Genomic DNA, 16,631 nt, shown 5'->3' on the forward strand with positions numbered 1-16,631 from the left:
AGGGGTGACAATATACAGTCTTGATGTACTCCTTTTCCTATTTGGAACCAGTCTGTTGTTCCATGTCCAGTTCTAACTGTTGCTTCCTGACCTGCATATAGGTTTCTCAAGAGGCAGGTCAGGTGGTCTGATATTCCCATCTCTTTCAGAATTTTCCACAGTTTATTGTGATCCACACAGTCAAAGGCTTTGGCATAGTCAATAAAGCAGAAATAGATGTTTTTCTGGAACTCTCTTGCTTTTTCCATGATCCAGCGGATGTTGGCAATTTGATTTCTGGTTCTCCTGCCTTTTCTAAAACCAGCTTGAACATCTGGAAGTTCATGGTTCACATATTGCTGAAGCCTGGGCTTGGAGAATTTTGAGCATTACTTTACTAGCATGTGAGATGAGTGCAATTATGCGGTAGTTTGAGCATTCTTTGGCATTGCCTTTCTTTGGGATTAGAATGAAAACGGACCTTTTCCAGTCCTGTGGCCACTGCTGAGCTTTCCAAATTTGTTGGCATATTGAGTGCTGCACTTTCACAGCATCATCTTTCAGGATTTGAAATAGCTCAACTGGAATTCCATCACCTCCACTAGCTTTGTTCATAGTGATGCTTTCTAGGGCCCACTTGACTTCACATTCCAGGATGTCTGGGTCTAGGTGAGTGATCATACCATCGTGATTATCTGGGTCATGAAGATCTTTTTTGTACAGTTCTTCTGTGTATTCTTGCCACCTCTTCTTAATATCATCTGCTTCTGCTAGGTCCATACCATTTCTGTCTTTTATCGAGCCTATCTTTGCATGAAATGGTCCCTTGGTATCTCTAATTTTCTTGAAGAGATCTCTAGTCATCCCCATTCTGTTGTTTTCCTCTTTTTCTTTGCATTGATCGCTGAAGAAGGCTTTCTTATCTCTTCTTGCTATTCTTTGGAACTCTGCATTCAAATGGGTATATCTTTCCTTTTCTCCTCTGCTTTTCACTTCTCTTCTTTTCACAGCTATTTGTAAGGCCTCCCCATACAGCCATTTTGCTTTTTTGCATTTCTTTTCCACGGGGATGGTCTTGATCCCTATCTCCTGTACAATGTCACAAACCTCAGTCCATAGTTCATCAGGCACTCTATCAGATCTAGTCCCTTAAATCTATTTCTCACTTCCACTGTATAATCATAAGGGATTTGATTGAGGTCATACCTGAATGGTCTAGTGGTTTTCCCCACTTTCTTCAATTTAAGTCTGAATCTGGCAATAAGGAGGTCATGATCTGAGCCACAGTCAGCTCCAGGTCTTGTTTTTGCTGACTGTATAGAGCTTCTCCATCTTTGGCTGCAAAGAATATAATCAATCCGATTTCGGTGTTGACCATCTGGTGATATCCATGTGTAGAGTCTTCTCTTGTGTTGTTGGAAGAGGGTGTTTTTTTCCAAGAAAATATTAATTACCAAGCAGCCTCAGAAAAATCAGAAAATCCAAAGAGTCTACTTCCCATGAGGGGATAGACAACCAAGAGAAAGATTAAGGAATTACTACTCACTCTCTCCTCTACAAAAGCACCTGACTTCAACAGTTTCACCATCTCTCCGATTTTTACAAATAGATTTCATGGTACACAAGGCAGTTCAAGAGTATACACAGAAAAGGAAAGCACATGAAGTTTTTAGGAAGGCAGCCTAACACCTGACAAAGAACAAACCACAAGCATGTGAGGGTCATATCACAGATGCTAGGATGATCCACTATTAGGAATTTTGTAATATGATGAATCATATTCATTGATCAAAGTAGAAGTACACAGGGAACTCCCTGGTAGTCCTGTGGTTAGGATTCTGAGCTTCCACTGCAGAGGTCAAGGGTTCCATCTCTGGTCCCCTGGTTGGGGAACTAAGATCCCATAAACCACACAGTGTGGCCAGAAAAACCTCCCACCGAAACAAAAACACAACAAGTAGAAATTCATAGAGACATGACAAAGGAATTCAATAAAACTCAGCATCTATTTCAGAGCAACATGCCTCTTGTCTCCACGCCGTGTCTTCTTCGCCTAGGATGCTCTTCCCTTGGATCCCTGCATGGTTCATTCCCTCATTCCACTCAAGTCCACGACCACTTTAGCAGAGGTTCTATCCTGATTGTTGTATCTGAAAATAGTGCCCCTCTCTCTCCCCGATTACTCTATGCCCCTTTATCCCTATTTTATCTTTCTTCATTGCACTTGCTACCATCTAACATTTATGGATTTATTTATTGTCTGTCTCTGTCTACCAGAATATAAGGTCCATAAACCACAACTTAAAACAATATCCGACACATTGTAGGTGTTCCATAAATCTTTGTTGAATCTTCTCTAACATCTTGCATGTGGGTGTTTTCAAAAGTTGTCATGCTTTATGGAGAGATACCATTAATTGAACAATATGAAATTGCCAATGTTGACTTTTTTTCATCTACAAAAAGGGCAATTACACAAGCTTTAAGAAAAGGATGTGCACTATTGGTTTTATTATTTAATACTGTTCTGGAAGTACTAGTCAGTACAATTAGATAAGATAAAGAAATAGCAGGTACAAATGTTGGAAATTATTTGTGTGTGATATAATTTTTCAGGGGCTTCCCAGGTGACTCAATAGTAAAGAATCCGCCTGCCAATGCAGGAGACCTGGGTTTGATCCCTGGGTTGGGAAGATCCCCTGGAGAAGGAAACGGCAACCCAATCCAATATTCTTGCCTGGGAAATCCCATGGACAGAGGAGCCTGGTGGGCTACAATCCATGGGGGTCGCCAACAAGTGAGACATGACTTAGCGACTAAACAACTACAACAGCAAACCCCTCTAAATCTGACCACATTTAATAAAGTTTTTTACTTGGGGGGAAAATATCATAAACCAAGTAAAAATAAAGACAACTGACTAGTAGAAATACTTGCAATACATGACACACAAAGGGTTAAGCTCCTTAATATAAAGACAAATAGACAAAAGGGCAAAAGACATAATCAGAAAGTTCACAGGAAAAAAAAAAAAAAAAGAAGATTTTAACATATGCATGCGTGCTAAGTCACTTCAGCTATGTCCAACTCTTTGTCCAACCTACAGGCTGTAGACCACCAAGCTCGGTCCATGGGATCCTCCAGGCAAGAAACTGGAGTGGGTTGCCATGCCCTCCTCCAGGGGATCTTCCCAACCCAGGGATCAAGCCCACAACTTTTACATCTTCTGGACTGGCCAGGTGGGTTCTTTACCACTAGCACCACCTGGGAAGCTCATGTTGCTAATACCAATCATTAATCAGCAAATGACATTTTTTCAATATTTGTGGAGACACTGCAACAATCTACTCTGTGTACAAATGTATGTACATCTGTTTGGAGCAGTTCACTATCAAAATGTTACTTAACTATGTTTGGCAAATTTTAAACTATGGCTCTGTTTACTCTTCCTTTCCTCAGATAATTTTTGGTATGCTTCTAAACAAATTTTTGAAGCATAAAAAATCCCTAATGGTAATAGACAATAACGATTCCATTAGAAACAGAAGTGTCAACAGAGGCATAATCCATAAACCCACAAGCATATCTGAGTGCCAAGGATGTGTTGACACATATTAGTTTATAGCACACAGATTTGATACAAATGAAGGCTAAATGCAAACTATTTAGCTGGCCAGCCTTGATATGACCCTCTTAGCTGTTGTGATATTATCCAACTAACCGTTCAGAGACGTTCCATCTGTGTTGTCTGGTTACTCATACATGTTGTGAACATCCACCACTGATGTCATACAGTAAAGTCTGCTCTGCTACAACACATGCAGTAGAGGATATGATGCTCCCCACCAGGGGCCTCAAATCGCCCAGGCTCCTCTGTCCATGGGACTTCCCAGGCAAGAACACTGGAGTGGGGTGCCATTTCCTCCTCCAGGAGATCATCCCCACCAGGGATCAAACCCACGTCTCCTACAGTGGCAGGTGGATTCTATACCATTGAGCCACCAGGGAACCCCCACAATGGGTTTGTGTGAGTGCTCAGTCATGTCTGACTCTTGTGACCTCATAGACTGGAGCCTGCTAGGCTCCTCTGTCCAAGGAATTTTCCAGGCAAGAATACTGGTATAACTCTGATGGAAGTGGCCTAGTTTAGAAACTTAGAAGTTTAGAGTCCTCAGATATAAACAAATGCGTATGTTTCTGGACCTTTAGTACCTGGCCTATTTCTCATGCTTAAGAATAAAAAAGAAAGGGAGAAGTTAGAACCCCAAAGCTATGTTCTACCCAATTTGTTAACATAAGAAATGTTCTATTTTAAAAGGCTGGTTCCTTACTTGGAGTATGCTGGAGAAACCCAGTACGGGTTGTCCTCGGCCGCCTTGGCATGCCGCAAAATGGCTTCCCGGGGATTGCTGTCGTCGGTTTTGTCCAAAGCGATGTTCTTCACAATGTATGAAGACAGAGTGCCTCCATGGGTTCCAACCCGGCCACCACGACCTGTTCCAAAGGGAAAAAAACAAATCAGGAACAGAGTGAGCATACAGTCTGGGCTTATCTGACAAGGCTGAAAATCCTTCACTGCTGGCTGCCCAGGCTACAGGTTCAGTGAATGACAGGGTAGGGTCAGGGGTTCAGATTGACCTGATTTTTGTCATTCCGCAAAGAATCAAGGTTTTAAGCATTCTGGGGCTTCTATAGCCTTTAGTTTGAAGCACACTTAAGAGTACTTGAGTATTGTCCTTTCTGCTTTCATTTAAGGTAATCACAACCAAAGTGGAACATCACCAAAGCTCAACTTCCCCATAGTATTTTAAAATATAGACATGTTTTTATTATGCTTTAGTTGCCAGTTTACACAATGACAGCAATGTAGGAAGAAATATAAATAGTTTGCCATGTATACGCCTTAAAAAATTCTTCAGGCATGAATACATGAAATTCAATTAATAAAAATAACCAATCATCATTAGATGCTATTTTAGTTTTAAACAAGAATATCTTAGGGCTTGCCATCTTCCAAGGACCTTGTAGGAAATAAAACAAGATGAATAGACTGATTGACTTATTTTAATAAGTCAATAATAGAATAATAGACTTATTTTACTATATGTAATGGCTCTCGACAGGAAGCTTCACCTGTTCAGGAATTTGTTCCCCACTGAATCCTCAACTGCTAGCCTGGTTCCCAGTACTCAAAAGACATATGACTTTTCAAGCAGGTTAAAGAGAAAAAAAAAAAAGACAAAACACCACATGAAAAGTCAAGTAGCACTAAAAGATTAATTTTATTAGGCAGGAAATGATTGCCAGAGAATTTATATGGCTAGCAACTATTATATTAGTAGCACTTAGAAGAAAAGAGCTCTTCAAGCTGATGTGGGAAGGGAATCTATAGGAAGAAATACATCCAGTTTGGGAGAAGTCAGAAGACAGAGAAGGTTATTTTCAGTGAACTGAATAGTTTAAATACAAAAATATAGAAAGAGGTAAGTTCAATGGGCATTTGGGGGCAGGGATGAACCAACAGTCATATCAGAAGATTAGAGTAGGAGAGAGGTGAGGTGTAGAGCTCAAACACGGCTGAGAGTCAGATTGCAGAGAACTCTGAATCTCTGTGCATGCAACTGGACAGTGCACAGCTTCTGAAGATGTGGGGGCAGCAGCAATATGAAAACTACAGGAATTGGGAATAAAAGCTGTAAGATGAATGAAGGGAGTAGTGAGGAGAGAGCGTTGAGAGAGTACCTAGTTACAAGAGCTTTTTAATAATCCAGGCAAGAATATTATACAGGAATTCTGATTAGAGGACGATGGCAGAGAAAATGGGGAAAAAACTGAGACTGGTATATGAGATTTTTTTCAATGCTAAAGGGGCAGGCCAAAGAGATAGAGGTCCAGAAGTCAGGTTCAGATGAATTAACAAGTCATAAATGATATAAGCTTGTGAACCTAGAATAAATGGAGACTGTGCAGCTGATAACAGAGAAAGGGATTCTAGCAAAGGCGTGGCTGTATGATGGCCGATTCTGCCTTGCTTTCTTCTGGCCTTACTTTCTTAGAAACTCTAAGGATTTTTATTCATCTTCTAGGGAAATGGGTAGCTCTATTTTAATAATGCAGAACTAAATGATGGCCCCTTTCTGACTTTTGTGAACTCTAATCCAGCCTAAATTTCGGCCAAAGTATTCAATGTTGAATTTTAAGCCAGTATGGTGAGCAGTGATTTAAACACTGAGTTCCAAGGAGCCCCAGAGCTCCAGTGAGGTCCACTAAAGGACTTGGAGACCAAGAAGAAATGGCTCTGGGCTTCCTCTCTGCTTCAGCACAGCAGCTCCATTTCCATCAGTTTTATGCACTGGGCTTCTGCATCAGTTCTTTAAGCAAAAAGTTCTGAGGCTAGAAGAAGGTGTTTGAAAAATCCTATTTAGTAAAAATCTCTGAAGACGGGTATCCAGGCCCAAAAGATCTTCCAAGTTCTGTCCTGATTATCCTACCCTGGCCCTCAATGACCCCCTCTGCAGGTCACTAGCTAGATCAGTCACCTGGGCCTGCGACAGGAGGCTCGGGTTTGTGAGACTTCAGGGGATCCAGTCTGTCCTTCTCCAGCTGTTTCCTTGTACTCCGTTGGCGAGGTTCGCGGAACATAGGCAAGGCATGAGCTAGGAGAAGTCACAGTTGAAAAATTTCATTATGATAATAACCCTTCCATCCAAAAACATAGCTAGAGCATGACTAAATGTAGATGAAATGCAAGTCATAATGACGGCCTTCATCTAATAATAAAAGACAGTCTTACTGCAACCAATTAGCCAATTTCGTTTGAGACCAGACACGTTGTTCACCTCTCCTGGCAACTAATGGCGCTCAGGAAATACTGTCAAATACCGTCACGGAAACACTGATGAGGCTCCCCATGAACCAGACTGTGGGCAGCAGTTAAACTTAACTTCTGTGGTTTTGACAAGAAACACTTAATGGGACTGCCGCTTACTTTTTTTCTTACAGGACCCAAATGTGAATAATGCCAACAGCTAGCTGTCAGCCTCGGTGTCCTCAGAGGCCTCATAAACACTGGAATCACTTCACACATTTCTGAAATGTGTGAACCTCTCAGGAATGGTTGACAACACTGAGCAACCAGAAGGGAGGGAAACTTATCCCACAGAAACTGGGATAGAGGCACAGAGGTGACTGAATCTCCTGATGTGGTGACTTAACAGGGACTTATTCCTTTTTCAATGTGGTCAACAAAAGAATAAAAATCAGAGAGTAACATCTGTCCAATTGCTCTTGGTTGTTCACTCAATGTCAGAATTAAGTTTCAGAATATAAAAGAAAATACAAATTTATAAGGGAAACTGTCATATTCTGGTGGAGAGGGGGAAGACTACTGGGGAAAGAATTAAGTATCTATTTATGACCACAAAAAGTACCAGAATAATGTCTTTGAATGTTTAGGTGCAAATTAAAACTTCTTTAAAAGAGAAAAGTGGGGGAGAATTAAAAGGATAATAAGGGTTTAGGAAATTTATGATGTGAATGACAGAAATGGCTGTAACACCTGAAAACCACTTCTAGTGCCTGCCATCCTCAATGCACACCGCCAGCTGGGCCAGGACCATGTCACTCACCAGTAACATGCCTGCCTTGAGTTAGGGGAGCTGAGAAACACAGCCACCCATCACTCTGCTGGGCAACATGACACAATAGTATTTTTAGGAGAGGGAAAAATAGCTTTTCACTTCAAACGACTGCAGGAATTTAAGTAGGCCACGTGTAATTACATGAGCTAGTCTGCTTCTGACACTGACTTTAACACTTCTACTCTTGCAAAAAAATGCCATGGGATCTTTTTACTCATCACCAGCTCCAAGGGACTTGGTTTTATATAAGACCCACCCCCAGGGAGAAAACCCAGCAGTGCAGCGCCCCCTGGGCTTGAGACTGAGCCACTGAGCAAGTCCACAGGACATCTGCTAATGGCAATTGCTACTGCATCTGAGATCTTTCTAGCCACTACCCTTGGCAGGTCTGAGACTGTGACTCTGGGAAACGAAAATCTATCAGATTAACAAAGTTGTGTGACAAAGCTGAGACGCTGCTCTGTCCTGATAAGATTTCTGATTGTACCTCAGGTAGTTCATTTTATATCTGAAGGTCTCTGGATCAATCTGTCACAGGGTCACAGAATTTAGGCTCTTCCTTTTGGGGTTGAAAGTTACATGAAGTAACCCTGTCTCTGGGATGAGTCATAGAAGATGAAGGAGTTTGCAATTACATGACTCCCATCCTAAACACATGAATAGGGTATTTTTTAATATATGCCTGAACTTGGAGGGCTTTTTCTGTCTCTAAAGCCATGAGATCAACAGCACACTAGAACAGAAGACAGATGCATGACAGAGAGACCATGCTAACAACTTACGGGTGATGATGTAGTCCTGGGTTAGAGTCTCTGCTTGCTTCGCCTTCCGCTGGGTTTTAACTACACATAATTTCGCTCCCCTGAGAGGAGTTAAAGCAAATTATTTCCTTTATTTGGTCTTAGAAACAGAAAGTCGATGTCAAAAGCATTAGACACTTTTCAGGAACACACTCTGTACACACCAACTCACCAAGTCCTTGGCTTTCTAAGGACTGGCCACAGATGGAGCCCTTGGTGATAAGAGATTAAACATATGGGAAGGCAAGTCTGTGCATCAGTGGTTACTACTGTGTGAGAGGGTTAGAAAGGTAACCGGAAAACAAAAGGCTAGTTTAAAAATCTATAGAAATAACCTAAAATTAAGATCTTAAAGAGATATTAACATTAATCAACCTTTTCACCCTAAAGGTCACAGGGTTCAAATTTTAGTTTATGGCTCAGATGAAAGCAACCTGGGTGGTCTACAGCCCAAGTGGCATTTGTCCACATCTCAAATACAAGAGTACAAGTGTCTGGATCCAAGTCAGCTTGGCAGGACTGCCAAGGGGCTACAGCCCAAGAATGTGTGGGATTAACCAAAAGTGTGCTTAGAATGTTTCACTCTCCTTAGCAATAATGAGTATCCCTTTCAGGAGAGACAAATACAAATAAGTAAATTTTTAAAAAGAGTCCAAAGATAGTGCCTTCTAAAGGGTGCTATCAAATGGGGCTCATCATTTTCTCAAGTAAAATGGCCCCCTTCCTTTCATCCTACTTACATTAGTATTTTAAATTTCTTTATTAAATAACAAAAAAATCCTATTTGTTCTTAAAGACCACAATATATAATTTTATTTTATAGGGCAAAGATTCCAATTTCAGAAAATTCTGAAGGAAATAGGACTGTCTGCTTCTATTCAGAGCCAAACTATAGTCAATAAATATTCACTAATAGAGGACAGGCTTCCTTTCCCCCCAGAAGACTGTGGGACCTCACAACAGGTTTATGGGGGACCCCAGTAAATTTAGCATGTGGAATTTTGTAATAGATATTCTAAAGAAACAGCTAATCACTTACTGTATCTTAATAGAGAGAAACAGAGCATCTCTTTTGGATGGTGACACGTTTACCTTTGTGCCCGAGGAAAAGAAAAATAACTGAGGGACTGACTGAGCCTCCAGTGAGTTTTTTAGGTCCTTGAAACACACTGGTATGCTTAAATTTGACAATTGGGCAGATGTGGGGTAGAAGGGGAAACTGTCTGTGCTGTCCTCTGCTGGCAGAGAACAACTCCACCAAACATCCAAATGGTACCTGAGAAAAGCCCAAACAGAAAGGGAACAAAACAGACAAGCCGGTTCCATTTCCTGTGAGTGGTTCATTCCCTGCTCTGTTAATCCCTTACATGCATCACTACTAATGCCACTGTCCAGGGTGGTATGCAGAGTGGGCAGGCCTTCCCCCCCTCTTTGCACTCAACATTTCAGCTAAAGAACTGCAAATCCCCAGGAAACTTTCACTTTGAATTCTGTATGGATCAAGGAGCTATCTAAATCCTCTTTAAAGCACAATATGAGGAGTTTGAGGCTTTGCTCTGGGCCAGCTGCATTTTCTAAAAGGGTGGATCCCCATCAAAGAAGGAAATAAATAAAAGCAGGGGTGAAAACAAAGCCCTCCCCCCAGTTGTTGTCATCCATCTCAAACAGGCAACACTTATGAAATACCTCTGACTCTTGTTGGGGTCATAGTAGACTTTAGCCAACCCGTTTCCAGTCCCCACCATGATCTGGTTCAGCTTTGGGTGCCACAGGCAGCGGACAACACTCTAAAAAGGAAAAGACATGGGAATCATCTAAATGGGGCACAAATAAAAGGGAAAGAAAACTCTGCTGGTACTTGGATGGCTAGTTTACTAAACTGAATGTCACCCTGATGATGACTTGTAGCTTTTAGGGCATTTTCTTCCAAACCACTGAGTTCTGTTCTATCACATATTATCTCTGTGACACTCTATAAAAATATAAAAGATACCCCCTTCCTGCCTTGTCTCCTCTCCTGTTCTGATAGCATCAAAACCACGAAGCTGGGCCTTCCCAGCTCTGCTGTCATGTGAGGCTGGCATCTTGGAATGCTGAACCCACATAACTTGGTTCATTTTACCAATGAAGCAGATTTAGATCTCAGCGATTCATGCTTTTATGCACACAGTATGCCCCTCTGGACAGCATATTGAGGCCAGGTGGTTACTATTTTTAGTTTAACAAAGATCCAAATCTCATAAAGCTTTCTCAGGAACAACACACATTTGTGAACTATGAATAATATCTCCCTATCTATGAGATTAACCAGCAGGACAATAGCAGAAGTAAAACAGAGATATGGAATATAAAGATGTGATGTTAACCTGAACAAAAAGCAGGTTAGGAGAAGGTTCACTGGAAGAAGCTATGATCCTGTGAATCATTACTGGTGAGGAAAATAAGTGCTGTTTTGGGGTCAGAAAGAACTGCAAGTTCCCAGTGAGAACTACAACCTGTTTTTAATTTTTGCTGAAATAAGAGGGCAGAGGTGGAAGAGATGGCAGGGATAGAATTAAGGTGGGGGAAGGAGGCTAAGGTTGGTAGGCAGAAATACCATATGTTGGGTTCTGCAGATGTCACTCTCACTCTGATAGAACAAGAAATGAGTGGAAACATTAATTCAGTGATTATTAGGAATCTCTCATGTGCCAAGCAACGTACAAGGACTAATAGGAAAGGGTACAATTAGATATTGCCATCTTATGTTCTAATATTAAAATGTAAATCATGGAATTTCTGTCTTCTAAATCTACCTTGGGCTGAATTTTTTTTTGGGGGGGGGGCTACTTCTCCCCAACCATCTAGTTCTTTTGTTAAGATAGAATATCTGGTAATTTCTGCAATCCTTTTTTTTTTTTGCTTTTTAATTTAAATTTATTTATTTTAATTAGAGGCTAATTATTTTACAATATCGTATTGGTTTTGCCATACATCAACATGAATCCGCCACGGGTGTACATGTGTTCCCAATCCTGAACCTCCCTCCCACCTCCCTCCCCATACCATCCCTCTAGACTTTTATTTTATTTTTTTGTTGACATGTGTGGTTTTTATTTTTTTTTCTTCCAGTTTTATTGAGATATAATTGACATATAGCACTGTGTAAGTTTAAGGTATAATGATCTGACTTATATCATGAAATGATAATGACAATAAGTTTACTGAACATTCATCATCTCATATAGACATAAAATTAAACAAATAGAAAAAAAATTATTGTCTTGTGATGAGAACTCTTAAGATACACTGTCTTAACAGCTGTCACATGACATACAGCAATGTTAATTATATTTATCATGTTATTAAGTTTGATTTGATTTAAAAAAATAAAACAGAGATCAACTATATGCTCAAAATACCAGGGGATTGTCTGATGCAATCCCTTTTGATAGAAATTCTGGGTTCCTCTTGACTGGTTAAAAAAAAAAAATCCACGTAGTTAAATGGCTACAAAGCCCACTCTGAGATTCCTGAGAAACTAAGGAAGAAATGGAAGAAATGTAAAAGTGTCTGCAGAACTTCTAATTCACGTCTGACAATATTCCAGAATAGTGGTTCCAGCACTGCTGAACAGGGTTGAGAAAATCAAACCAAGTGGCTGTGTTTATCCTATCATCAGGGGGAAAATTAAGTTAAACAGGCAGGTTTGTACAATTTTAAGTTTTCGTCCCACGATTTTTTTTAAACCTATAGTATCTGCTACTCAATGCCTACTAGCAAGTGCTAAAAGATGATAAAACATATACAATGGTGAGTGAATATTAATAGAAAAACTTGAAAATAGTAAATCATATTTTTCAGTAAAATGTGAAAGCAGTAAATCAAAGTTTACCAACTAGGGGGTGAGGTTACTGTCACCTTTGTGCGTGTGCTCATGAGACTTACTTTACATGCATGTGTAGAAAAAGTCACACTTTTCTCCTAACAAAACTGCCTTGTTGGTAAGATGGAATTAAGCTTATCAATAGTTCATGGTCTGCAAAGCACAGCCTGACTACAACGTGCCCCGTCACTGAGACTAATGTGAGAACCATGCCTAGACCACTGGAAATCTCTAGACGATGAAGGTCAGGTATGTGGAAACTTGAAAAGAGTCACAAACAACTTCACATCAAAGCTAGAATAAGGTCATCCAAGCCAATACTCATCTCCTTCAAGTCCTGGCTTAACTGTCATCACTATTCAGACCACTCTATTTGAAACTGCACCACACAACTCCCCTTATTTTCCTTGCTTTCATAGCATGTGTCACCTTTTAACATAATATACAACTTACTGTTAATCATGCTTCTAACATAATAAATAACGTACTGTTAATTATGCTTATTGTCTGGGCTTCCCAGGTGGCACTAGTGTAAAGAACCTGTCAATGCAGGAGACCCAAGAGATATGGGTTCGATCCCTTGGTCGGGAAGATCCACTGAAGGAGGGCACAGCAACCCACTCCAGCACTCTTGCCTGGGGAACCCCACAGAGAAGAGGAGCCTGGCAGGCTATGGTCCCTGGGGTCGCACAGGGTCAGACACACTGAAGAGACTAAGCATGCACACACACACACGCTTACTGTCTGCCTCCCCTACTAGAATAAATGTTCTACACAGGCTGCTCTTGGTCTGTTTTGTGTGGCCAAGGATCTCAAGTGCCTAGATTAGTGTCTGATACTTAATAAATATTTGCTGCAGGAACAAACTAAAAGTTACAACTCATCCAGCCTCAATAGATTGCTTTGCTAGGTGGGGTTGGAGACAGACAATTTTCAAATTAAAATCATTACTGCCTATGAGAAATAATTTGATTCCTCCAGATTTTTATTACACTCAAGTATCATACAAACACACAGGGTTAGTTCCCTCCCAATGTGGGCCAGAAAAGAAGGATGAACAAGAGCCAGAGAGGCAAGGGAAGACACTGAGAGGAGCTCTCAAGGGTCTTCAGAAATCTCAGCTGCCCACAATTGGAACCAGGACAATTTTAAGGACATAGTACTAAAGTTATTTCCCGTCCTTGGTTCTCTAGAGGTCTGGCTAAGCAGTCTAAGATTACTGGTTCTCAAATATGTTGTCAAGCGAGCAGGGTACAGAATTGGAAAAGATCCACAACGTAGGCCTGATAAATTCCAAGACACCAGCCAAACAGGCAGTTTCCAGGGGCAGCAGGTTACTGTTACCCTCTCCGTCTACGCTGAGGGTTTAAATGTTAGACAGAGGCAATGGCCGGGCCAACAGACCAACGTCTGACTGCTTTCCAGGGAGTCCAAGGTCAGGGCACTGCACCTCTATTCCCGCTCACAGTCTTTCCCTCCTACGCCCTCACACACACGTGACTGGGCAGCACAAGCTCTCATGGAGAAGCTCGTTTACCCTCCTTTTTACACGGAAGGAAGGAGAAGGCAAGTGAGCCCCCTGGAACTAAACAGTCATTCCGGAGCACCATCCACTGCGGTGGCGAGTCACCAAGCATCCGATGAGGGCGCTGGGAGCAGTCTGAGTTAGGCAAAAGATACTTAAGGCTCAATTACCCTAAGACTGGTTATTAATCAAACACTACCCGGATTCCAAAACATGGAATGAAGAAACAGAATTCAAAGTCAAAGGTGGGTGGGCTTTTTTTTTGTTTATTAATATTTATTGTGTGTGTTTAGCTAACCTTCATAAACTTTGCAGCTAATGCGGCTCCACACTTTGTCCTGTCAAGGAAATGCATCTTATAGCAGAGAGCTGGCCATCTGCCAAACCAAACAATTGCTGAGACGGCGGTGGCGGCGGCAGCAGCAGCAGCGAGGATGGGGAGCAAGCAGAGCTCCCCGCTGCTAACTTGTCAAACACACACATACTGGGTTTTACATAACAACAATGGGACACGTGCCTGCTAGAAGCCCAAGGAGCTATCACAAGACAAATGAGCTACAGCTACTTAAAAAGAGTGCATTCACTTCATCCACCATCCACAAAGTCAGCCTCCATCCTCTGTTCTTGAAGAGGTACTTCTGCGGCTGGGGGCTTGCCACATTCAGATGGACAGATTTACTGAGTGAGACAGCGAAGGGAGGGCAGAGAACACATCTGAATTAAAGGACCAGAGGGAACCATCATGACAGGAGATCTACACGGAGCAAAGAGAAAGCACTGAACTGCCAAGAACTAGATTCTGAAGTTAGTCTGCACATTTCAAATATAATGATTTGCTTTATTAAATTGATAAAGGATTTTATTCTTACACTGATCCACTTCATCTTACTAAAGCATTGTGGAAACACCACTGGCTTCCCCGAGCTGCTTAAACTGAACTCCATGTCACCATAAAATTAAGTTTAGCTTTTTGAACCAAAAGCTACTGTCATTTTAGATAATTTGGCAGTGCAGAGGAACCACAGTCTGCCCCCAAAGTACTCAGCTCTAGCAGCAGCCAGAGAGAGACAGTAACTGGTGCTAGAGAACGTAAGCAAGATGACAAGGCAGTAACCAGACTTTAAAGTGCTCAACACAGAGAGCTTTCTTCTCTGCAGAGACCAAAGAAAAGAGAGGGGGGTGGAGCAGAGAAGAAGAAAACACTGTGTACAAAAAGCAGTGTCAAGATTCCAAAACAGGAACTTTGGAATTACCCCTCTGCAAAAGTAAGAAAGCCATAAAAACCCCAAATAATTTATTGCTGTGGTTTTTTGGTTTACTTGATGTGATGGAAGCAAATAAGGAGAAGAGGAAGAAATCAATGAGAGAAATGAATTTGTATTTTAGGACATGGGAGGAAAGGAACTATTGGGTTATCTGTAACTTTATGTTATAAAAGTAGCTGACTCCTCACAACACTACAAAACTAATGATCTCACCTTGATTTCACAAGAAGAAGAAATTGAGGCTTGCAAGAGGAGGGGTAACATTCTCAAGGTCACAGAAAACTTGTACACAGAGGAGCTGGGATGCTCAGGGAGGTTTTCCCGACTCCCATGGTCATTCCTTTATACCTCCTAATTATGCAAAGCTCTGTTTTAGAAGATGGGAATGAACAGTCACTGCAGACTTTAAATCATCTCCAAACCTACCTAACCCAGAAGAAGTCCTAGCAAGTTTATACTAAAAAGCAGATGATATCACTAAAATCATAAAAGAAAAAGCCAGCTACTGCCCAGTTCACAAATGTTACTATAAAAGAAATCGATGCCTGCAGAACATCTCAGGCGTCAGTAATGCACATATCCAAACACCGCCCTCATTTGACTTCACATGCTAAAAGAAGCCCAGCACCCTTCCTAATTTTATATCTTAAACATGATTATGATGAAACACCCTTTCCTGATCCTTCCCAGCTGCTGCCCCACACTGTAAAAGAAACTCCATCTGGTTTTTTCATGTTTGGTTTTTGTCATATAGTACAAGAATGGATAAGCTAACTCAGAGATTCCTTGGGAGAAGTATTTTCCAAAATTTTCAAAGGTAAGAGCCTCACACATTTATGTGAAGGAGACTGTCACACAGTTTTGCACATGTGTGTAGAGGCAGTCTCATGGCCGTGCACACCCTCAGGACTGCCCAATACATCTGAAAGGCCATGTCTATGCTGATGCCCAAGTTTAAGAACACAGATGGAGATGTGAGTCCACAATGAAGAAAAGGAAGGCAGATGAAAATGCAAAGGTACTGGTGAAAACGTTTTCTTTGGATTTGCACAAACCCAAGCTTCATTTCAGAGAAAGGAAAATTGCTTTCCACATTAAAATACTGAACCAGGTAGGTAGAAGCGTCAGGCAGGAAAGCTTTAAACTCTTCCAGGTTATTTGTCTTGTCCTCCCAAAGCCTTGCTTTTCCCAAACTGGGATTATTTTGCAGTATGCTTGGGCCATAGGGCTTAGTTTCACTCCTTTCAAGTTCAGGAAGCAAACCTGCTGAGTAAACCTTTGTCTACAATAAATAAGACTCCTCAACACCCACCTGATCTTCACGGAGACACCCCTCGAACAAAAATGATTAAAGACATTTTCTCTGCTCTTCTAAGTGAGCATGTGCCTATCCATTTTTTCCCCTCCACATTCCTCCAACTCTAAGGAAGTTCCATCAGAGGGCCAGACAGGTAGCAATTGTCACTCTTTGCTGGAAATCTTCTTAATCTTCCTTCTTCCCTGCCCCAAACAATTCTCTCTCTGATAAACCAGACAGAAGCCCAATGGTGAAAAGAG

The 16,631-nt window shown here is 41.3% G+C and overlaps 1 protein-coding gene across 2 annotated transcripts in view; it reads right to left on the reverse strand.

The window, feature by feature from the left end:
* WDR70 (WD repeat domain 70) overlaps positions 1-16,631 on the reverse strand; it is a 280,280-nt gene that overhangs the window by 11,473 nt on the left and 252,176 nt on the right. The window contains exons 14-17 of one of the 2 annotated variants that reach the window (XM_010853759.1): positions 10,106-10,206; positions 8,402-8,481; positions 6,519-6,635; positions 4,311-4,473 (exon numbers count right to left, since the gene is read on the reverse strand). In XM_010853759.1, coding sequence (XP_010852061.1) covers positions 4,311-4,473; positions 6,519-6,635; positions 8,402-8,481; positions 10,106-10,206 — 461 coding nt within the window. The remainder of the gene's footprint in view (positions 1-4,310; positions 4,474-6,518; positions 6,636-8,401; positions 8,482-10,105; positions 10,207-16,631) is intronic. The other variant, XM_010853760.1, reaches the window with a different exon arrangement.

This window comes from Bison bison, unplaced genomic scaffold, assembly GCF_000754665.1.
Source record: "Bison bison bison isolate TAMUID 2011002044 unplaced genomic scaffold, Bison_UMD1.0 scf7180017864331, whole genome shotgun sequence".
Classification (NCBI taxonomy): Eukaryota; Metazoa; Chordata; class Mammalia; order Artiodactyla; family Bovidae; genus Bison; species Bison bison.